Source organism: Belonocnema kinseyi, chromosome 10 (genome assembly GCF_010883055.1).
Source record: "Belonocnema kinseyi isolate 2016_QV_RU_SX_M_011 chromosome 10, B_treatae_v1, whole genome shotgun sequence".
Classification (NCBI taxonomy): Eukaryota; Metazoa; Arthropoda; class Insecta; order Hymenoptera; family Cynipidae; genus Belonocnema; species Belonocnema kinseyi.
In genome coordinates, this window is record NC_046666.1 from 40,430,227 (window position 1) to 40,455,559 (window position 25,333).

General features: G+C 26.8%; 1 protein-coding gene across 7 annotated transcripts in view; it reads left to right on the forward strand.

Moving 5' to 3' along the window:
• The window catches only part of LOC117181631 (endophilin-A), a 144,724-nt gene that overhangs the window by 57,854 nt on the left and 61,537 nt on the right, over positions 1-25,333 (forward strand). For all 7 annotated transcript variants that reach the window (XM_033374510.1, XM_033374514.1, XM_033374511.1 and 4 more), the window contains exon 2: positions 3,317-3,412. In XM_033374510.1, the coding sequence (XP_033230401.1) occupies positions 3,368-3,412 (45 nt within the window). In that variant the 5' untranslated portion in view covers positions 3,317-3,367. The remainder of the gene's footprint in view (positions 1-3,316; positions 3,413-25,333) is intronic.

The window sequence follows — 25,333 nt, forward strand, 5'->3', positions numbered from 1 at the left end:
CCCCCCCCCCAATCACGTAATTTGTGGATGGCTCCTTATTTTTTTAAATTTATTTCCTTACTCTGATGTCGTCCTAGGAGTCGGATAAGAAGACAAGGTGTCTGTTTTAATGAGAGAATGATTCAGCATTATCAGAACCCTCAAGTTCTAAACCCTGCTTTTTTATTCCGTTTTTTACGATTCAAATGCGACGACTAGTAATGGAAATTCTTTTATTGGGGTACGTGATCCATAAAATCTTAAAGTTTGAATACCGATACTACTCGGAGTGGAATAATAAATGGAAAAATCGAACTTTAATGGTGGAGTAGAGAGGAATCTGTAATTTAGAGGAAGTACTGATTTCCCTGCTTCGCTGGTGATTTTGTGATGAGAGAAAGACGTGAGACATTGGCTCTTGTTGCGAAGGATTGTGCAATTGTCAATATTTAAATGGAAGCAGAAAATCGATTTTCCTTTCGTTCAGTCTTTAATTTAGAAAATTGTCTTTTATTTTCGTCTCCCATACAAATTGTGTGCAAATCTTGAGGCAAAAAGTTTTTTAGAACAATTAGGAGTGTTGTGGAATGTTGCGTGTTTATGGGGTCAAAACAATTTTAGCACTCATTACTTTGTCAGGTCTGTTATCACCTCTTTTATTGTCTCGTAAATTGTGAGGAAGTATATGAAAGTTTAAATGAGTTTTCCAAATTTCATCAATGGTTAATTTCTATAATTATTAATGCAGTCATTACGAAACTTACACTATTTCCCATATTCTTCTGTTTTCTCCTTTTTTAATTTCTCCTTTTCCCCAGTTAAAAAAGAACTTCCCCTATTTCTCGTTCTTTTTTCTTCATTCAAATGCAAACAGAATAAATAGAACCCAATAAGAAAATATAACTTTTTTTGATTCAAAGCTTACGCTTCTTTAATTGAAAAATCTACTATTATATTTTTGGTCCAGAAACTATTTCTTTTGGTTACAAATTCTATTTGGTTGAGAATTATATATATTTTTTTTTTGAAAATTAAACTATAAAATTTTTCATGAATAGTTTTATTCAGTTTCTGTGGTAAAAAATTCAACTACTTAATTGAACTACTTTCTTAAAAATTCATTTGGTTGGTGGAAGAGTCACCTGTCTAGATACAAATTAATTTTTCAAAATGAAAGTTTAACTATGTATTTCATTTTTTGTTAAAAATTGATCTTCTTTAGTTGAAAATTCAACAATTTGGTTGCCATTTTTATCTTCCTAGACTTCATCTGTTTTGGTTGAGAATTATCCTATTTTGTTGAAGTCTTTGTTATTATTATTACACCATTAAGCCATTTCCCTTTCGGGGTAGGCGTGACTCACTCGGCAGGGGAAAGGAGTAGTGTGTGGATGGGATAGAGATTTTTCAGATTGATCCAGAATTCTCGTGCTATTTATGTAAATAACACGTTCGTTCCGCAACACTGCTCCGACCCAGGTTGCTGATCAATCTCTCTAGCAATCACCCCAAGCGAACTCACGAAGCCGTTATGTAAGGATCCCCACTTGAGTCCATTAATAGCCAAGGTCTTTGTTTCAGGCGTTTGTTGATTGAATTAAACTGTTTTTTTATTTAATATTTGAATCTTTTCTGCTGGAGTATCAAATTTTACATTTCCCGTTGATAATTGATCTGTTTAAATTTAATTCAAATATTTTAAATTAGAAAAGTGACCTACTTTGTCAAAAATTAAGTTTGTTGTTGAAGATTCATCATTTTAGTAGGAAGTTGATAACTGGTTGAAAATGTAACTATTTTGTTGAAAATTCGTTTCTTTCTTTTGTTCAAATTTTCTTTTTTTTTGTTTGAAAATTAATTTTTATAAATGGAAATTTGACTATTCCGTTTTTGATTGAAAATTGATCGGTTTTAGTTGAAAATTCAACTACTTGATTGAACTGATTTGTTAATAATTTATTTTATTAGTTGAAGATTTATCTCTTTGGTTTAAAATTGAACTGTTGTGTTAATAGTTTATATCTTCTTATTAAAAATTCAAATATTTTGTAGAAAATTAAAAAATTTGGTAACATTTTTTTCTGCCTTGCCTGAGAAATCTTCCTCGGTTGAAAATTCAATTCTTTTGTTGCAAATGCATCTGTTGTGGTAGAAATCTTTTTCTGTTGTTTAAAAATGCAATTGTTTCATTAAAAATTAACCTGTTTTATTTGAGAATTCGACAATTTTGTTCAAAATTGGTCTTTTTTGGTTGAATTCAATCGTTTTTATTAAAAAAAAAAATATATATATTTTGTGGAAATATGAACTGTTATAATTTCCGTTAAGAATTCATCTTTTTTTATTGAGTTTCGCTGTCTTTGATTGTAAATTCGAAAAGTTAATTGAAAGTTGAACGACTTTGTTAAAAACTATTTTTGGTTCTGTTAAAGAGTCATCATTTTTAGTACAAAGTTCGTCTCTGTTTGAAAATGTAAATATTGGGTTAGAAAACCCGTTTCTTTTATGTTGAAATTTTTTCTTAAATTAATTATTTTATCTGAGAGTTTAACTATTCAGTTTTAGGTTTAAAATCGATCATTTTTGGTTGAAAATTCATATGGACTGATTGGAAATTCAAGTTTTATGCAGAAAATCCAGTTTTTGTTGTTGAAAATGTAACTTTTTTTGTTAAAAATCCGTTTATTTTGTTTAAAAATTCAACTGTGTGGTTAAAAATTAAACTATTTAGAAATTTAACTTTATGGGAGAAAATTAAATTTTGGGGTTCAAATTTATTTTCTGGGGTTAAATATTATTTATTTTGTAGAAAATTCACCTTCTTATCTTGATAATTGAATAATTTAATTATAATTTGTTTCTCCTTTGACTGAAAAAATGCTCTCGGTTGAAAATTTTAATCTTTTATTGAAATTTCGTCTTTTGGTTTGAAAGTTTACAGTTTCTGGTAAAATTTTATTTTTTATTTTACGGTTAAAAGTGAATTTTCCTTTGAGAATTATTCTCTTTTGGTGGAATTCAACTGTTTTTGATAATATAGCGCAATATAATCGACTGAGTACTCGCGCACTGCGACCTTGCCGAGGCGAGAGTCGCAACCGTCCTTCGCCCTGCCCTCTGAGAAACTGCGAGAACTAGCAATTTTAGTAATTACAAAACCGGGGTTTACCAAATCGAGGTTCTGGTGTATCCTCCTTTTGTGCCCCTATTTTCGTGAGAAATCACCCTATTTCCCCTCTTTATTTAGCATTTTGGGAATGATAGCCTGCATAATCAAATGCAATTTTGCATCATGTTATAATTAATTATAATTATTATTTTTATTATTTTATTGCAGATTTAACCCACCTGCAACTTTATACACAAGAATAAAAGATCAGACGGCACTATGGCGTTCTCAGGGCTAAAGAAACAGTTCAACAAAGCCAATCAGGTATGTTTATCATTTTATGAAGATAGCCACCCACGTTTGTTCATTTCCTTTCCATGATCAACTTATCTGGCAAGTTAATTGTCGAATAATTTAGCTTATTTTATTGGATTTTTTCTTCTTCAAATTTTCATCCATATTTTTTTTTGTAAAATTTGTTTGAATCCGAATACGAATAAAAAATTATTTTTTAAATGTAACACCCACAAGTCTGTTTTATAGGGTCCCATACAAAACCCATATGTGAAAAATTGGTTTTTGCGAGCTTTTGGTGTGAATGATAATTAGATGTTTCTATAAATTGTTGAAGCAATTTATTATTGTTTTTAGCATTTTTCTCTTAGTTTAGGTTTAGAAAACTGCAGTTTTTCCGATTTTTTCAACTTATTTTCAACCGATCAGTTATAGCTAGGTAATAAACAATTAAATTTAGCATATGTAATTGTTTAAACAAATTAAGACTTATTCATAGCCATTTTTTCTATAGCAAATGCTAGATAGTTTCGGTTTTTTTCTGAATTTTTTTAACTATTAGTGTACTTTTCACGTTGAGTGAGGTAATAATTAAACAAATTTAGCATAAATGATTGTTTACACAAATTATTGTTGCTTATAACTATTTTCATATATATTAATGCTAAATATTTGCAGTTTTTTCTGAACATTTTAACTTTTTCCACTTCTCTCTTAGCCAGGTAATAATTAATGCAAATTAAAAAACATAATTGTTTAAACGATTCATTATTCTTTATAACTATCAAACGATTTCATTGATTATAGGAAATCCGTTATAGAAAATCATGGAAACAAATGACAGGATAATCAACATAAATAAATAAATAGAATAAATAAGACAATAATATTGAATCAATTAATGTAAAACGTAGAAAAACTACGAATGATTGATTGTAGACCATTCATAATCTTACATGAAAGTACACAAAAATAGCTATTCCGCTCAAAAAACTTTACACGGTAAAAATTCGCGAATTCTCTTGATGTCCTTAAAATCTTTTAAAATTTAAATAATATCCATATGAAAACCTTTTAGAATCTCCTGAATTCCCTTGATACATTTTAAAATATTTTTAAGTCCATTAAAATATCTTGCATATAATTTAAATTAAATTTATTCATTAAAGTTCCCTGAAAAGACCCCTTTTAAATCCTTTAATTTTTTCGAAATTCCTTGAAATCCGTAAAAATGTTTTTAATTCTTTGTTCACCATTTAAATCTTTTAAACATATTCCTTTAAAAAAATGTATTTACTCTATTTTTTGCATCAACTCTTTCAATATTTTAACATTCTAATTTTCTATACCGACTTTTTATAATGATTTTTTTGACAATCACGAAAAAAATTATAAGAAATTCATTATAGGAAAATTATTATAGATCTATGCTGATTTTTTTTATAACATTTTTTCTTAAGATATCTTATTTTCCTTTGACTTGTTTGTTATGGAAAAATAATTAGTAAACATGCGAGAGAATACTTTTTTAAATAACCCCTTTCTTTTGTGTGAATATATTTTTTTGAAATAAAACAGATATTTGAAATATTCTTCAAATTTTGTATATGGATGTAATGCAAATTTTTCTCGAAGTATTTACTGAGAACCGTTTTGTTTAAATGAATATTAATACAGTGAAACTCTTCTATAGCGCCAATTTTGGGGCTGGCGGTAGGTTGGAACTAACTCATTATAGCCTGCTCCGCTTTTGTTTGTTAATGCTGGAGTGCTCGCCTGAGTGACAGACGCATATCACGCGCACGCCGCGCAGCTCCTGTGACACCTACATGTGGCGCGACTTTAATTCTCGGATGGGCTATAGAAGGGGGGGCTATTGAAGAGTTTCACTGTACTTATTATTTTCTCCTCGCTAAAAAGTCAAAGAAAAGCTTAACATTTCAGAAAAACTCGCAACTCTCTACCCTTGCTCTAAGTCTCTACGTCTAAGAGAAGAGCAAGAATAAATTGTTTACCTAAAAATAAATTTTTTAAATCATAAATTGTTTATGTTTGTTAAATTTGATTAATTATTTACTCTCTTAACAAAAAGTGGACAAAAAGTTTCAAAAATATCAGAATAAACCGCAACTATCCAGTTTTACTATACACTTATAGAATATAGTTATAAGCATTACAAATTTATTAAAACAGTTATGTTTGTGTAAATTAATTAATTATTACCTCACTCTCATTACAATGCGGACAAAAAAGTTGACATATTGAGAAAAAGGACAACATTCTAGCAAATATGCTAAGAGAATTTTGTTATAAAGAATAATAATAAATTGTTCAAAAAAATTATTTCTGTTCAATTTAATTGATTATTACCTCGCTCTAACCCAAAAGTTGGAAAATTCGGAAAACCAGAGACTTTCAAACTCTATTTAAAGAGAAAATTACTGTAAATAATAAAATTTTGGTTTGATCTATCTATACTAATACGTAATTATCAATAGAAACTTATCCTTTGTTTATAAGAAACAATTGGCATTTAAAAACCTGCAAAAAAATCATAATTAGCTTTAAAGTCTCGCAAAACCTAACTTATCACCTACGGGTCTTTTGGGGCCCTATAAAACAGACTTCAATTATCGATATTCAAAAAGTAATTTTTTATTCCTATTCTATGTGTTTTTTAATCCGATGGAAAATTCTTTTAAAATACTTTAAAATTTACAAAATAGTGGTGATTTTTCTAAAAATGATAAAAAATAATTCTTTCAAAAATACCAGCATTTTTATAGTTTAAATACTCTAAATTTATACTGTAGGATTTTAGAACTAAGTACTAATTAAATGATAAAATTTCATTCGATCTTAAAAAAATTGTTGCTTAAATGTCTTCCCTGAAACTCTATTTTCGATATTAATCCAAATACATTTTTAACTTACACTCAATTTGCCTTAAATTGTTTTTTTATTTTATGTTTTTTACAAAAATATTTTATCAACCATAAAATGACATCATAAACTCGTTTTATTTTGCACGACAATATAAAAGGAGTACAAAAGTTGGCACATAAGCGAGATAGAAAAGCAGCCGTTTTTATAAAAAAACGTGAATTTCAGTGTTTTGGAAAAAAAATATTAATATAAAAAATATTAGAATAAAGAACAAAACTTTAAATATCTGCATTAGTTTAAAAAATAATACAGTTCAAAGTATTTATTTTTATTTATTTATCTATTAAATATTATCTATTTTGGAAAAAATGACCCTTTCACTTTTTTTAAGGAGCATAGGGACTGTGATGACCGTAAGTACCCACAGAAACTTTTGCTTGATTTTACAAATATAGGTCACAATTGGACCAAAGTTTGAGGCAATCGAAACAAACTTGATGGAGAATTAAAACTTTCTTTCTACTTTATTTAGCCGAAGGTGGAGTTTTATCCTCTGCTAATGAAATATTTTGTGATCCTCCTACAGTGGTCTTATTTCATAAATCTAACTATGAAGGGGGCTCTTATATAATTCCCTATTAGTTTAATAGGATCCGACCTTCTAACCAATTATTCCCCTCTGCATTTTTATTGACTAAGAAAATTACGAACTAATTTTATCCGAAAAAATCGTGATCTCATTAAAAACGTCTACTCTAGAAAAAACTTTATCAAATAAAAAGTTGTCAGTGCAATTCACATAAGTTTTAAAATAAAAACTTGTGAAGTAATTAAAAATAAAGTCGAACTTAAAACTGATTTAATTTTCAAAGTCACAGAAATTTTAAGAATCTATTGAAAGGAAAACAATTATGAAAACTTGGTGAGATTATTATTATTATTATTATTATTATTATTATTATTAAATAAAGAGAGAATCTTGCCAAGTTTTCTTAGTTGTTTTCCTTTCAATACATTCTTAAAGCTTGGTTTACATCCTTTAAATTCCGAATTCAGCAAGGTAAATCTTAGACACTAATAGTAACCATACCAATTTGGAAACTCAAACCTAAAAAATTCTGCAGATTTAAAATTTAAAGACTCGCAATTACATTAAAATCCACCATTTTTAAGAAAGTGCAAGCTCGCCTTTTTGAATGGCCTTAAAACGTAAACGTTCGATAATTTGAAGGATGGATGGGTCCTCACCTCTACCGTGAACTGCAGGTTATTTCTGTCAAGTGACGTTTATTGGCTGCTCTGGCTTTTTATCGAGACGCGCAATTTTTCAACTGCGCATGTGCTGAAAAGAGCGGGTCTATTTGAAACCAATAAATAGTATCAATTACACAGCCCCACAAAACAGAAGTTTCTGTGACCCGAGCTAAACCATCACGCCAATACGTTTTTGTGATCGCTGAATCCGAACCAGGGGTTAGTTTGACCCCATAAGGTCCCGTTCAAGGTGAATTGAAGGTCTAAATCAAGAAAACTATTGAAGCGGTGTGAACCACTACTTCAAGACATTTTTAGGGTCGCTAAAACCGAATCTGGGGTAATTTTTATCCCATAATGTGTGGATGAAGGTTATCCCAAGGTCAAAATTGAGAAAACCATGGAATCGAACTTATAAGGTCGAACTTACCCTGAATTCGAATTCAGCGAAGCCAAAAACTTCTAAGAGTGGAGGTTTTTTTTTAATTCCATGTTTTTATCAATTTTTACCGTGGGATGACTTTCATCCTGGGCTCATTAGGTAAAAATGACACCGGATTCGGATTTAGAGACTCCAAAAACGTCTTAAAATAGTAGTTCACGTCGATTTAATGGTTTTTTTCATTTTGACCTTCACTTGACCTTGATCCTGGCCTCATGGGGACAAACTGATACATTATTTGGATCCAGCGACCCTAACAACATCTGAAAATAGAGGTTATCACTGATCTAATGGTTTGATCTATTTGACCTACAATTAACCTTGATCCTGATCTGATGTGGTCAAACAGACCCCGGATTCGGATTCAGCGACCCCAAAACCGTATTGGTCCAGAGGGTTGCAGAATTTTCTTGTGTTGCTGTTTTATCATTTTGAATCTGTTGAATTTAAAAAATTCTTAATTCTTCATTATTTCAAGTTTTCAATGTATAATTTTGAGTACTGAAATCATTTCAGATTGAAAACTTCAAAATAAAAATCATAAAATGTTGATGTCTTCTACTTTTGAAGTGTACAATTTTAACCGTTTTATTTTTAAACACTCTGTAATGTGTTAATTTTTGAATAATTTTAATTTGCTCCGCGAAGTCGAGAACTCTGATGTTATTTTTAAATTATTTAAATATTAGAACTGAATGTTTCTTATTTATAAAATGTGAAACAAAGACGGTTCAAAATATGAAAATGACTTTTATAATGATTTTTTATTAAACTGGATTTTCTCATGTATAAATTATTAAATTAATCACTTCTCGTTCAGAGATAAGTTTCAAGTTCATACAAATCGTAATTCCTCTCTCATAAATTAAGTCTGAATGTGACAGAAATATCTCGACTATTCCCGATAAAATTGTTTTCTGCTTTTAAATAATATTGCACGGTTAAATTGTAGGTTCTATTAGCAGTTTACACCGGAAATGAATATTTTTCACCGGAAATTATTAATTTTCAAAGATTAAAAATTTGTCAACAAATTATGTTTTTCATTTTTAATAAAATCAGAGATTTTGAAATAAAATTCATTGTATTTTAAAGGTTCATAATTTTGTAACAGTTATATGTTACGTTAATATTTTACCCTGGAAATTGGTTTTTGAAATAAAAAATCACTATAATGTGAACAAAATTGATAATTTTAAAAATTTTGGATGATCTTAGTGTTTTTCATTGGAAATTCGTATTTCTAATAAAAAAAATTGTGTTTCCGAGAAGATTAACAAATTGTAACAAATTTAGGTTACATTAACATTTTGCACTGAAAGTTAGTGTTTTAGGAAAAAATTTAGCATAAATTGAACAAGATTTAGAATCTTCCAACAATTTTAAATTATGTTAGTGTTTTTCGTCGGAAATTTTGTATTTTCAATATAAAAAATCAGGATTTAAAAGCAGATTCACAATTTTTTACAATGTTAAGTTACGTTAACGTTTCGTACTAAAAATTAATATTTTAAAACAAAAATCTTATAAAATGAACAAGATTTAGAATCTTAACCATTTTAAATTTTTATACTGTTTTTCATCGGAAACTGATATTTTTGATAAAGAAAAAAATATTGAACAGAAGATTCACAAATTCTAAAATTCTAACAATTTTAGGCTATGTGGCGTTTTACACAACAAATTGGTATTTGCCATTTTTGGACATTTTCAGGTTATATTATATTCTTCACAGAAAATCGGTTATTTGAAACAAAACTCATCAGATTGAGAAGAAAATGTACATTTCTAACAAAATTTCTGTTATGTTTATGTTTTTCGTCGGAAATTATTGGTATTTTCAATAAAAAATTATTAGTTTTTAAAGAATATTGACTGCTTGCAAAAAAATGAGGTTATTTTCATGTGTTGGGCATGAGATTTTCATTTTTAAGCAAAAGTCATTGGATTGAATTCCAATTATTTTTGTTTAAAATAATAAAAATTGCCAACTTTTACCATTTCGGAATGTATTAGTTCATTCATCGGAAATTACATTTTTGTTTTAAAATACATCAGATTTCCAAGAAGGTCAATAATTTTTTTTACAATTTTAGGTTGAGTTGGCATTTAAATAGATATTTGGTATTTTCAAACAAAAATTATTATAATTTTGAATTATGTTAGTGTATTTCGTCGGAAATTTGTATTTTTCATTAAAAAAATTGATTTCAAGGAAGATTCACAATTTTGTAATACAAATTAGTTGTGTTAGTATTTTATTCATTAATATCAATTATCATCAATTATCAAAAATATTGTCCTCACTTTTATTTTTTATTATTTTAGATAATAGACATCATAAAATACACAAATTTATTGTTAAAATTAATTTCATATTTTATTTTACGAAATTGGTTAAGAGAAAAAAAGTTTGTTTTCTAGTTTAAAAGATAAGTAATTGTTGCCATATTCTAGGTAAAACGAGGTTTCGCAAAAGAATTTTTTTCGCTTTTGGGTTAATTATGTCGCCTTTCTCTTTTTCCGATACAAGAGGTGCAGCTGACTATTTATATCGAGTCTGTACAGTACCACTTCGATCTTTTATGTATGAGTCTCAATTACTTTGATGAATGAAAGCGATCGCGGTGATCGTAAAGCCCCCTTTTTTTCACTCAAGTTTCACGAGTAACGCCTTTTAATCGTATTTATCTGAACAGAAATTATTCTAAATCTTAAATTCAAGAATCAATCTTTTTTTAAATTCCTTCTATCCCCCATTGATGAAATACTTCCCCCTTTACCCCTTTCCCTTTAATATACGATATTTGTAAATATAATATTTGAATCAGGTGAACAAAATTATATTCCAAATTATAATATTCTACCGCGTGTAGTGAAAGTTTATTTTTTTTTTTAACCTAAAGAATCATTCATTATAATTTATATAACCTTTTTGAATGAAAATATAGTCTTATTCATTATTTTCATAATTAAAATTAAATTTTTTGTTACCTCAAATATAGCTACAATAATAAAATGGATTTGTATCTCTATTTGTATAATACTGAAATATTTCAATCATTTATTTATAAATAAATAAAGTACAAAATAAAAAAAACGTGAGACAGATATAACTATATAAGTTTAAAGTATTAATAGTAGAAAGAAATAGATAACATTTCTTATGAAAATATTGTTTCTTTTTTTCTGCATGTAAAGATAAATATTTAATTTTGGCATTATTGTCACCTTTTTTTAAAAAAAGTTACCCTATTTCCGCTTTTTAAGATCCTCCTGCGCTTTAATCGGTGGAATGGAAAATTCGTCTTTTTTACTAGAAAGTTAATTTAAAAAAAATTTAAAGTCTACTATTATATTTTTCATTCAAGATTCATCTCTTTCGGGTTGAACTTTAATTATTTTGTTTCAAACTTAACTTTTTTTATTAACAAACAAATTTTTTTTTGAAAATTTAAATGTTTTGTAGACAATTTTCATTTTTGTGTCAAAAATGTCACTATTTGGTTAACATTTTTTTCTTTGTTGACAGAAAAATCTTTCTTAATTGCAAATTTGTTTGAAAATTCGTATCTCTTGTTTAAAATACAACTGTTTGGTGGAAAATTCATCTGTTTTGGTTGAGAATTCATTTTTTTGGTTAAAGATTCATATGTTTTAGTAGAAACATATAACTCTTCTTTTTTATATGAATGCAACTGTTTGGTTGAAAATTAATCTTTTTTGGTTTAATTAAAATGTTTTTGACTTAAATTCCAATCTTTTTCGGTTAAAATATAAAATATTACATTTTTTGTTCAAAATTGAACTATTTTGTTGAAAATCGATCTTTTTTAACTGAATATTCAACTACTTGGGTAATAGTTGAACTTTTTTTTAAACTTGATTTTTTGATTGAAGGTTCTTCTCTTTGTTTGAAAATTAAACTACTCTTTTTTTTTATTTTTTTTTTTATTCAAAATTAATTTATTCACCGAAACTGTTCTTGGTTGAAACTTAATCTTTTTTATTAAAAATTCGACCATTTGGTTGAAAATTTATCTTTGTAGTTTGAAAATTCAATTATTTGGTTGAAAGTTCAACTAGTTTGTTGATAAGTTAATTGTTTTATTAAAAATGATTATTTTTAATTGGACATTCATCTATTAAGTTATATTTTTTATATTGTTTTTAATTCAACTGTTTTGTAGAGAAATCGTCTTTTTGGTTTCAAAATTCCACAACTTGGTTGACATTTTTTCTCTCTTAAATGAAAGTCAAATTTTTTCTTGGTTGTAAATTCATCTTTGTAGGTCGAAATTTCAACTATGTGTTTAAAAATTCTAAATTGATCTTATATGGTATAAAAATAATATTTTTTGGTTGAAATAAATAAATAAATAATAAATTTTCAAATTTAAATTTCACATTATTTTATTCCGTTCATAAAACATTCTTCGTTGAACATGTTACAAGGTTTGAGAAAAAATAGGTCAGGGAAAGATTAGGAAATTTAAAAAATGTTATTATCCGGCCAGTCTCAATTTATATTTCGAATACATTTCCAATTCTGTTTTTATTGGAATCGAAATTTTGAAATTGGTATTTTAAAACAAAGATCATTGGAATTAAATCCAATGATTTTTATTTAAAATAATAATAAAATTTACAAGCTCAAGTCTTTTTCTCCAAAATTTCAAATTATATGTAAATTTGCATTAATTTCAAAGAAGATGCTGGATTTTTTAAACAATTTTAAGTTATGTTGGCGTTTTACATCAAAAGTTTGTATTTTTTAAATATAAATCATTATAATTGGAAAATTTCGAATCTTTGAACAATTTTGGGTTCTATTAGTATTTTGTCTCAAAAAATTGAAATTTTAACAGTTAAAAATTGAAGTAAGTTTGCAAATTGAATTTTTAAATGTTCTTAATTCAACTGTTCGAAATTGAATTTTCTTTAATATTAAACAGTTTAAAATTTTACTTTTGATATTTCAACTGTAGGGTAGTTGATGAGATTAAAAAAAATCCTAACTCTGATATATTATGTTTTTAAACAACAAAAATCAGGTTTAAAATAAAATTTGTGTTACGTTATGTTTAGTGTTTTTCACCTAAAATTGTAATTGCCAATAAAAATGATTAGATTTAAAAAAATATTTACAGCAGTTAAACAATAATAGGGTATGTTATCATTTTTCATCGGAAAACAATTATGTCCAACAAAAATCATTTGTTTTCAAATAATTAAACATAGAATTTTGAAAAACTTCAAATTTTGTTATTATTTTCCATCCGAAATTGGTATTATCGAAGAAAAATGTTGTATTAATATTAATTTGGTATTTTAATTTAAAGATTGCCTGAGATAAAAAACGCGTATTTGTTTTCTATTTATGATTAAAATGGTAAATAATTAAATTTTAATTAATATCGAGGATGCACTCATTTGGTTCTTAAATTTTAAACATTACAAAAATGTTAATTTTGAAGCATTTCAATTCAAAATTGGAAGCACTCAGAAAGAATGGAATTATTTTAACGCATGCTAAATTTGTTTGAAATTATTTGTTTCCTCATTTTGAACATTTAAGACGCTTTGGACACTGTCCATGTGTGCAGATCTAAGTGCAATGTGCTGTTCAGCAAATGCGATCTGCAACTTGAGAGGCTCAATTCGCTTGTTCTTCGACTCAGGCTCGTTTATAAATAGATATATGAAGGGATTTTGTCGGCGGAGGCGTAAAGGATACATCGAACCATAGTTTCTGGCTTTGCTTCTAAAAGGCAAAAACAAACTTTTTTAAACAGAATTTTATGTCGAAAAATCTTTCTTGTGAGTTTAATCTTCAAGAAAAAATTTATTTAGAAAATTACGATTTATATTTCTAATTTCATTTTAAGTACGGGGCCAATGAACTAATTACACTTGAAAGCAGACTTCTCACTCGTTTGCCCTATTCCCTGTTTCCTCTTAAGTGCGTATTGAATTACACTCCCACACAACATTTTTCGGGTTTTCCACGTACTGGCCTTGTTGATAAATCGGTACCTTATAGACGTAAACAATCAGGGCCGTCTGAACCGTTTCCAATTGGAATGCATAATATTGCGCAATGCACTTGACTGAGTACTCGCGCTCTGCGGTCCTTCCAAAATTAGAGTCACAACCGTCTCTCGCGCTGTTGTCTGAGAAACTGCGTCGGCCAGCAGTTCTAGGAATTAGAAAACCGGACCGGCTTCTGTGGGACCTGGAGTGTAATAGAAACTAATAATATAATAATTTTTGATTAATAGTTATTTATTTTTGGTTCGAAAGTGTTCAATATAATATTTTGTTAACAATGCGACTTTTTTCTTAAAAAGTCATCTTTTGGGTCGAAAATTCAACTGTTCAATAGAAAGTTGAGCAACTGTACTAAAAACATGGACGCGTCCGAAACTTCGGTTTCGTTATGTTACGTTACGTGACGTTATCTAAAAAAGTTAATCTTTTGTTTTCTTTTCTTTAATTTTTGACAGATTGTAACCAAATTAAAAACGAAATGGTCATAATGTCGTATTTGACTTGTCTGCCTTTTAATATTTACCTAAGATTCACAAGGATTTGAATAAACTATTTTTCACAATTACGGGAGAGTTTCTCTGGACAGGGCAATAGATGGTTGCGACTCTCGCTTCGGAAGGGCCGCAGTGCGCGAGTACTTAGTCACTTTTTGGTTAAATATTCATAATTTTAGTTGAAAGTTCAATTATTTGTTTGTAAATTAACTTTTGTTTGACAACTTATATTGTCGGGTTAAGTATTAAACTTTCTTGTGGAAAATTAGTTTTTTTTTTCTTGAAAATTTAACAAGTTAGTATAAAAGTAAAATATTTGTTTAAACATTAAATTTTTTTATTGAAAATTCACATTTTGGTTGAAAATTAAACAAGCTTAATAGAAAATTTAACTAATCTGTTCGACAATTCAACTATTTATTTTAAAATGTAACTATTTTGTATAAAATTAAAAATTGTTTTAAAAATGCAACTATTTGGTAGAAACTGAACTTTTCTTTGAAAAATCATATTTTCGGGTTTAAACTTTAACTGGTGTAAGATAATTCATTTTTATTTAAAAATTCAACTACTATTTGATAAAAAATGTATCGTTTAGGATGAAAATTCAACTATTAGGTTGAGTAATCATTCATAATGGTTCAGTTGAGGATTCGTTTTTTTTTTTTTTTTTTTTTGAAAAATCAACTACTTGTTTTAAACTTTTTTGTTAGGAAATTATATTTTTTGGTTGAAAATTAATATTACTGTTTAAAAATTCCTTCTTTTGGTAAAAACTGCACCTATTTAGTTGAAAAATAATATACCTTTGATTTCAAATTAAAATCCTTATTTTAGTAAAGAATTTAATTATTTGTTTGTAAATCAACTGTTTTGATGAAAATTCATATTTTTGGAATGAAAATTCGAATTTTTTAATTTAAAAGTTTACATTCATTTAACTTTCATGTCGAAAATTAATTTTTTATGAATCAGAAGTCAACTTATTTCTAAAACATTCGAATTTTTAACTTGAAAACTTAACTATTGTGTGAAAGTCCGTCTTTTTTTGTTGAATTCATTTGGTTGCAAATTCGTTTTTTTTTGTTTGTTAAAAAGTATTTTTTTAACTAAAAATTGAATTAATTAATTTTCGAATAAAAATGTATCTTTGTACGTTATTCATTCAGTTATTTGGATAGAAATTGAACTATTATATTGGAAGTTTAATTATTTTCTTAGAGTTCTCTTTTTACTTGAAAATGCAACTGTTTTGTTAAAAATCCGTCCTTCGGACAGAAAATTCATCTTTTATTCTTGAAAATTCACCTTTCTTGGTTTCAAATTCTACTGTCGTAAAAAAATCTCCTTTTTAGATTGAAATTTGAACTTTTATGGTTAAAAGTTGAACTATTTTGTTTAAAATTGGTCTCCTTTGCGTGGAAGTTAAACCATTTTATTTTTAATGCTATTGTTTGGCTAAAAATGATTTTTTCGTTGTTAAAAATTTATTTTTTTGGTAGAAAATAATTTTTGTATGGAAAATGCAATATATTTTTACCTGAAATCTTAGGATGTTAGTTTTTTTTTGTATTAAATTCAACATGGTTTGTACATTCCGAAAAAATTTTTCTTAAACCAAAAAAACTGTGTTCTTGGATATGCATGAAAACTTGGTTGATACCCAACAAAATATTTAGTTGAAATAACCGAACAATTTGATTGGGTTAACCAAATATGTTGTTTTTCATATAATAATTAATGAAAATTTGGTTGATTTTTCGATATCTATTTGTGAGTAAAAAATAAATTCATTTTAAATAATTTACCTCCATTTTAATTAGCAGATCACCCTGTTTCTCCTTTTTTGATAGCATTTTAGGCTGTGAAGCCTGTGAATGTGAACCAAATTTATTTAACATTTTGGTAAGGGAATTTATTTTTTTATTTTTTAAAAAACATTAAAGCGAATGTTTAAACGTATTGAAAAAATCCAGCTATTTGTACCGAAATTTCGTTACACGTAGCCACGGGCAATATTAAATCCCATGAACAGCAAATCAGTCTTTACCATGATTTATTTTTATTTGCACTTCACATTTATCGTTAGGTTTGTAAATTTAGTGCCCTCGGGATTAATACATTCATTTTATTCCTTGAATAAGGACCTTCCATTTCAGAGTCAGAGAATTAGTAAGTTGTTATGAAAGAAAAATTATTACTTATATTATTATAGGGTGTCCGCTGGGTTGGGAAACCGGGAAAAGACCGGGGATTTATTTCTTGCCCGGGAATTTTACAAATGTGTTGAAAAAAATCTGTCCAAGTTTGATTTAAACAGTTTTTTAAATAATCAGTCCAATTTTTATATTTTTCAATTATGATATCATTCCCTCTACAATGGGTAGATCAAAACTCTTTCACTTACAAATTTTCCATTGTGGATTTTAATTTTTAAGTGTACATTTTTAATTTAAAAAAGTTTAAAATGCAGTTTTAGAGACCTAAAAATAAAAAAAATTAGTAGCGTTTGAAGTCGACAATTTTTAATAAAAAACCTCTGTAGTTAATCAAATATGAATACAAATTATAATGATTTTTAAAATTATACTATGCATCAAGGATTAACAAGTGAATAATGATTGATTTTATAATTAAACTATTTAAGGCTTTTATTAAATTTAAAATATTGTTTTATTCTAAAATTGAAAATTGGAAATTTTTTAATTCAGAAAGAATATTTGATTGTTCGTGTTAAATCAGTGATCGTCAATAAAATATTCAAAACTAAACAAAAAACTAAGCTGTGAACTTTACAATTTTAATTGCTTTAGTCAAAAAAATTGAATTTACAAGTAAAATTGTTGAATTTTGATGTATAATAAATATTAACCACCTATAATTCCTAGCAACAATTTGAGTAAGTTGAAGAGATATTTAGAAGGGCTGAAAAGATCCAAAATTTCTTAAAAAATTGAAATGATTATAAATAATTTAAACGAAGTGTCTACGTATAACGACACAATCCTGCTATTCGTAGCGAAGTTTTGGTGCAAATATCAACAGCCTAATTTAAAACAAAATATAGATTTTTGCAGATTTCGAACCAAAAATTTAGGACCTTTTTAAGAATTATGAAAGTCTTTAAAAGAATAAAAAACATTGTCTTAAAATTCGTAGGAAAATTAATATTTACTTTTTGTTTTGAAAAAATAATTTTAAAAGAATATCTTAAAACATTTCCAAAATTGTCAAAAACGAATCTGGAAGATTTAAATAAAATTGTGAAGCTTTTTAGGGATTCTTTAACTATTTAAAATGAAAATAATTATTTTTTTAATTTACTAAGTGTTCAGTTTGAAACAAAAATGTAATCGTTCAATTTTTAATACTTTCAGTTAAAAATTGCTTAAAATGACTTGCAGCTCAGTTTTTATTACTTTAAATGAAAATTTTTTTAGCTTTACTGTTCGGATTTTTTAATTTCATGGACTGTGAAAAATGCTTCCGAGCCGGGAAAAACTGGGAAATGATAGAAAATTATTTTATGTAATTAAAACGGCCACCCTTTATTTGATATTTAATTACCAAGAATGATGATTTTTTATTAGAATATTGCGGGTGCACTAAACTGACTTTATTCCTAGTTTTACGCGTGGGCGTCACTTGTGGACTTTTCAGAGTAATTTAGTTAGGAAAATCGACAGCAGACGATCGATAGCACTGAGAAAGGCAATTTGTTGTGCATTGCCTGTTTGCATCGATCAAATAATCGCTTCTGCAAAGTAGAAAGTCGACCACTTTTTTTAGTAGGGTAAAAATATTGTAATAAGAAAATTGTTTTTCTATAAAATTACTTTTAGCAGGGTTTCGATAGTCACGGAATGTTCGGGAAAACCTAATACAGACGGGAAATTTTTCCATAACCTGAAGCTGAAGTTCATATGAAAATTTTGTTGCAAATCCAACAATTTTATTAAAAAAATATTCTTTTTTTTTGTTAAAAATTGTTTTTTTTTTGTTTTGTTAAAAGTACATTGATTTTAATAGAACTTGCATTTTTTAGGGTAAAAAGTCACAAGTGTTTGGTTAAAAACTATTCTGCTTTGTTTAACGCTTCAACAGCTTTTATAAAAATCATCTGTTGGTAAGAAAATCAGCTCCGCAGGTTAAAAATTCTATTATTTTGTTGAATTGTTTTTTGTTAAAAATTCAACTGTATCCTAAAAAATTCCTCGTTTTATCTGAACATTCATCAATTTTGTTAAAAAGTGATTCTTTTAGGTTAAAAATTCGCCCTTTTGGGTTGAAATTCATCTGTTTCGGTAGAAATTGGACCTTTTTGGGTTAAAAATAACAACTGTGGGATTAAAAACTAATGTGTTTTTGTTTCGTTGTTTCGGACTAAGAATTAATCTTTTATGGTTGAACATTCATACCGTTTGGATAAAAATTCATCTTTCTTAGTTAAAAATGAATCTTTTTGCTGAAAATTCATCTGTCGTCTAAAAAAATTCGTCTTTTTAAAATGAAATTCATCAATTTTGTTAAAGTCATTCTTTTTGGTAAAGATTCATCTTTTTAAGTTGAAAATGTCTCTGACTTGGTTAAGGATTGAACTATTTTGTTGGAAATTAAACTCTTTATTGTTAAAAAATTAAACTATTGTATTTTGTTGAAAATTAATTTTTTTATCCATTTATTTTTGTGGTAAAGTATTACAATTTTTGGTGACTAATTTATCTTATTGGTTCACACTTTCATTTCTTTGGTTGAAAACTATACGAAAGAAAATTCTGAATAAATTTTTTGAACTTAAAATTTAAACGATTCCATTTTTTGTAAAAATGTATATTTTTTGACAGAAATTATTTTTCTTGGTTGAAAATTCATCTATTCGGGTGAAAATTTAACTATTTCGTTGATTCTTTATTTTAATTTGTTAAAAATCAATTTTTCACTGAAAATGTAACTATTCTATTTCAAGTTGTAAATCTATTTGTTTTTTATGAAAATTAATTTATCTTATATAAAACTCGTTTTTTTGTTGTTAAAATGAATATTTATAATATTTTATCAATTCTATTTTTGGTCGGAAATTCATGTAGAAAATTTAACTTCTGGTTTGAATATTAAACTATTCAGATAGAAATTCATTTTTACTAGTTAAAGATTCATAATTTTAGTTAAAAATTCATAATTGGTTGAAAATTGAACTATTTCGGTAAAAAATAGTTGTTTTTTAGTTAAAAAATAACAGTTTAATTGAGAATGTAACATTTCCATTTTTGCTTGAAAATTTATCAGATTTAGTTGAACATTTATTTATTTTTTATGGAAACTCGTATTTTTAAGTAAAAAATTGAATTATTTTGGTAGGAAAATTATATTTTTGTGTTGTAAACTCAGCAACTTTCTAGGAAATTTGTCTTTTCGGCTTGAAAATTCGAAATTTTGGATGAGATTTTTTAAAATTATTGACTGATAAATCTACCTTGGTTAAAGAATTCAACACTTTTGTTAAAAATTATTCGTTTTGGTTGGGAAATTGGTCTGTTTTCGTTGAGGATTTAATTGATTTATTGAAAACTTCAATCTGTTTGTTTAATTCAACTATTTTTTATTTAAAATTAGAATATTTTTCTGAAAACATCAACATTATAATTTTCGTTGATAAATCATTTTTTGTATCGAAGATTTATCACTTTGGTTGAAGATTGAACAATTTTGTCGAAAATTCTTTAGTCCTGGGTTAAAAATATTTTAACTGAAAATTTAATTCTTCCATTTGTGATTAAAAGTTTATTGTTCTGCCTTGAAAACTCAACTATTTTGTTAAAAAATAATTTATTTTATGCATGTCTAACGTATTTTGTGGATGTCCCATTATAAAATTTGGTATGATTGTTGCCACTAATAGTTATTAAAATAAATTTAGAAAAATTTTTCATAAAAATGATTGATCTTCTTGGTGTAAGGTTTTTTTATACTTAAAAGAAAATTTTAGAACTGTCAGGAAAAATTTGTCTGAGAAATTTTAGGGGATGTCAGGAAATTTCGAATAATATTCGAATCAGTATCTAACTATCTGATATGAATGATAAAATTAAACTTTTTGCAAATTAGTTTTATTTAGAGAAGCAGCAACGTTTGAAGGCCGAGAATTTAGTTCCACTTGAGCTGAGAACGGCATCAGAACTTAATTAACTCTTCCTCCCTTTATAAAAGAATTCTTTTAATTAGCATACTGTCGTTTATAATTTTAATAAAGCTAATTATTTTCGCAATTAAAACTTTTCGTTCATAACATTAAATTTATTATATAAAATATTTTAGAAAATCTTATTCCATTTCTAGAAGTGTAAATTTGAATAATATCTAGTATTTAGAGATTCTAAATTTTAAAATACGATTTTATATCTTAATTTTTTTTTACAGTATCATATAGGATTTTATATGAGGATTATTTTATGTCGTTTACAGACAGGTTGGTTAGAGAGTGGGAAGCTCATCAACATTTCTTTTTATAGGGGTCTTTTCCAGTCCAATCACACTTTAACCTTCATTTCATTTATTGAACCCTTAGGGAGTAGAAAACGACGGATATTGTTAAAGTAAAGAATTATCAGAAAATAGCCGACAGCTTAGATAGATGTTTTTAAAAATTACTTAAAAAACTTAAAATTTAAGTTTATTAATATTTATTTTGAAATTAATTTAAATTTTTTTGATTTTAAAATTTTTTATTAATTAGTTAGTATTTAAAATGAATTTAAGATACTATAAATCTTAATCTTCCCTTCTTGTAATTTTTGAAATCCACAGAACTGTTTTAAAATTAAATATTGTTTAATTCCTAAAGTTTAAATCATTTTAAGTCGCGGGAATATGATTTGAAATAAACTTATGCATTAAAGTTTTTTATGAAAAACGTTAACAGCCATAGAAATGTTAAAATCCTCTGAAATCCTTAGAGATTTAATCAAATCCCCTAAATCTAGTGCAATCGTGAAGAATTCCTTAAAATTAAGTTGAATCTCATTTATTTTCCAGAGGTTTTTCGAAATCCCTAGAAATTTTTTAAAATCCTACACAATTCTTTGAAATCCCTTCAAATTTTGTGTATATCTAAAAGTCCCTACAAAAATTCTAGAAATTCCTTGAAGTCTTTGTAAATCTGAAAATCCATTTAAAAAAGTATCAATCATTTAAAAATGATTAAACAAAATCTGAAATAAACTTATTCTTTAAAGTTCTCTAGAAAAAAAGTTTAAATCATTAGAAGTATTTGAAATCCCTTGAAATAATTCAAAATTGAAAAAAATCCTTTAGATCTAGTGAAATCGTTGAGAATCCCTTTAAATTCAATGTAATTTAATTTATTTTCCAGAGTTCTCTTGAAATTCCTTGACATTTTTAAAAATCCAACAAAATTCTTTGAAATCCCTTGGAATTTTTTATATCCCTTGAAATCCCTAGAAATTGAAATGAAAAATCCCTTGAAATCTTTGGAAAACATTAAAATCCACTTTAAAAAGCATAAATCATTTGAAAGCCATTGCAAATACTCAACATTAAACTTATTCAGTATAGTTCTATAAAAAAAACCGTGTCAATCCCTAGAAATCTATGAAATCCTTTTAAATCCATGAAGATTTAATACAATCCTTGATTCTCTGTGAAATTTTTTGAAATATCTAAAAATCTTTTGAAATTTCATTTTATTTGATTTATTTTCCAAAGTTCACTAAAAATCCCGTGAAATCTTTGGAATTCCTGCGAAATTGTTTGAAATTCAAAAGAATTCTTTTAATCCATTGAACGTTAATTAATTGCTTTTAAATTCTTTAAATCGGTGGCAATCACTCGAATTAAAAAAAAATATTAAAAACTCCTTTTCAGAGTTTAAAATTTAACTGTTCTATGAAAAATTCATCTTTTTGGTCTGTAAATTCCATATTTTGGTTACATTTTTTTGCTTTCTCGAATGAAAAATCTTTCTAGGTAAAAATTTCAATTTTTGTTGAAAATGCAACTATTTGGTTAAAATATATCTGTTTTGCTTGAGGATTCAATAATTTTGTTGAAAATTGATATTTGTTGAAAATTTGTATTTTCGGTTTAAAAATTCAACTGCTTCGTAAAAAATCGTCTTTTTGGCCATAAAATTCAACAATTTCTTTTTTTTTAATTTTGTTGGTTGTAAGCTCAACTTTTTGATTTGAAAATTCTAGATATTTGGTTGAATTTTTTTCTTTTGACCCCGAAATATTTCTAGGTAACAAATTTAAATTTTTGTTGAAGATGCAACTATTTTGTTAAAATTAATCTGTTTTGGTTGATGATTAAATGATTTCGTTGGAAATTGACTCTCTTGTTGAATATTCGTATTTGCGGGTTAAAAATGTAGGTATGTTACAGACAATTCATCTTTTCCATTGGGAAATTCAACAATTTCCTTTGAAAATTCAACAATTTGGTTGCATTTTTTTCATTCTTGACTAAAAAATCATTGTAGGTAAAAAATTTCAATTTTTGTTTGTAAATGCATCTATTTGTTTTAAATTAATATGTTTTGGTTGAGGATTCAATTATTTCGTTGGAAATTGACTTTTACATTGAAAATTCGTATTGTCGGGTTAAAAATGCAGGTGTGTTGTAGAAGAATCATCTTTTTCATTTAAAAATTCAACAATTCTGTTGCTTTTTTTTCTTTCTAAAATAAAAATAATCCTAGGTAAAAATTTTTTATTTTCTTGTTTTTGAAAATGCAAATGTTTGGTGTGAGGTGATCTCTTTTGGTTGAGGAATCAGTTATATCGTTGAAAATTTAAAAAATTAAAAATTCAGATATTGAGATGAAAAGACCATTTCCTCGGAGATAATCAGAGATAATTAAAGTCGATTATCAGGAAATGAAGGTTCGCAGAATTGAATCAAGTGCGTGACATTGTCACTGGAGTAATGTAGGTCAAATTTACTCCACGGTGTGACCTTTACCCGGCCAGGAATAAGGGAACGTACCCTCCTATAGATGTGGGTCGTAAATGTGGGTCATGGTCACAAGGGAGCTGAACAATCGAGCCACGAGACAGGGAAAGCTCGCTGCTTTAATCGCACAACGCATCTTAAAAAGGTTTGTCAAAATCAAGTGAGGGGGTGAGACTGGTGTAATTGCAGCCAACCCTTCTTTACAACCGTCGGGTGGAAAAATCGAAACCAGTTCTACATTCGCGGATGCGTAGCTGGCACGCGACGCATTCCCAGCATCGAGTACTCGACGCCATGTTATAAAAGTCACTGAAATTGACCGGGAAAAATAGGGAAATGAACGTGAATTTATTTTTTGATCGGGAATTTTAGAAAATTAAAAAAATTCTTCTAACTTTATTTTAACCATTTTAAAAATAATTAGTTTTATTCTGACCTTTCTCAATTATATCATTCAGGTTAGAGTGCGCCATTCGAAAATATTTCACTTTAATAATGTTCCATTTTAGATTTTTAATTTTTAGGTGTATATTTCAAACTAAGAATTTTAAAATTTAATTGTGCTCTTAAGATTTAAAAATTTAATAATGAAAGATTGTGAAAAACTATTCGGAATCAGTTCACAACTTTAGAATGTCCAGATTTTAACGTTAAAAATTAGATGTAGATGCCCTATTAAAACCTTATCAACTATTTTTAATTTTTAAATAACTTCAAAATAATGTTTCTAATTACATTTTTTCTTAAATACCAAATAGAATTTCAGTCTAAACTATTCCATTTTTAAACCATGCAATCTGAAAATTTTCTATTGAGGAAAAAAACAGTTATTTACTATTTAAAAATATCTGACTGTTGATTTGAATTTAGTAATTATGAATTAAATATTTAAAACTAAACGAAAAAACTAAACTTTGATCGTTAGAATGTTGATGGTTTTATTTGACCAAATTTAACTTGTAAGTTAAATTCTTGAATTTTTATGTATAAATAACAATGGAACACCTATTATTCTTAGAAAAAATTCGAGTAAGTTGAAGAGATATTTAGAAGATTTGAAAAAATTAAACATTAATTAAAATTTTTACATGATTTCAAATAATTCAAACGAATCGTCTGCGTATACCGATAAAATCCGACTATTCGTATCAAATTTTTGGTTTAGCTAGTCCACGGTCTAATTTTAAACAAAATATAAGTTTTAACAGATCACGAACAAAAAGTGTAGACGTTTTTAAAGAATTTTGACAGGTTTCAGAATAATAAAAAACATTTCCTAGGAAAACTGAAAATAATGTTTTATTTTAATGAAATAATTTTAAGAGAACATTTAAAAAGACTTATAATGATCTACAAAGTTTTCAAAAATGAATGTGGAAGATTTTAAGAAAATTTCTTAAATTTGGCAGAATTAAAAAATTAATTAATTTGAAAAAAATGTTAAACAGCATGTAGATGTTTCAAGATTTTGAAATAAAATTTCGAAGCAGTATACGGATTTTTAAACTATTTGAAATAAAAATAATTTAACTTTTAATTTGAAAAGGGAACTTTTAATTCTTTACAAATTTATAGAACTGGACATTTTTGAAAAGGAGCAAAATTATGAAAGTTTTTCCTATGAATTCTAATTTGGAGTTCAAGCAGGGAATTTCCAAATTTTAACCAATTCTGAGTTGAAACGGGGTATTATCGAACGAAATTTAAATTATAAATTAGAACAGGGGATTTTACAAAAAAATATAATTCTTAGCTGAAATGGAGAATTTTGGATGAGAATTGAAATTGTTGATTTGAACAGGGATTTTTAAAAAGAATTTTATTTCTGAGTGGAAATGAAGAATTTTCTTAAAG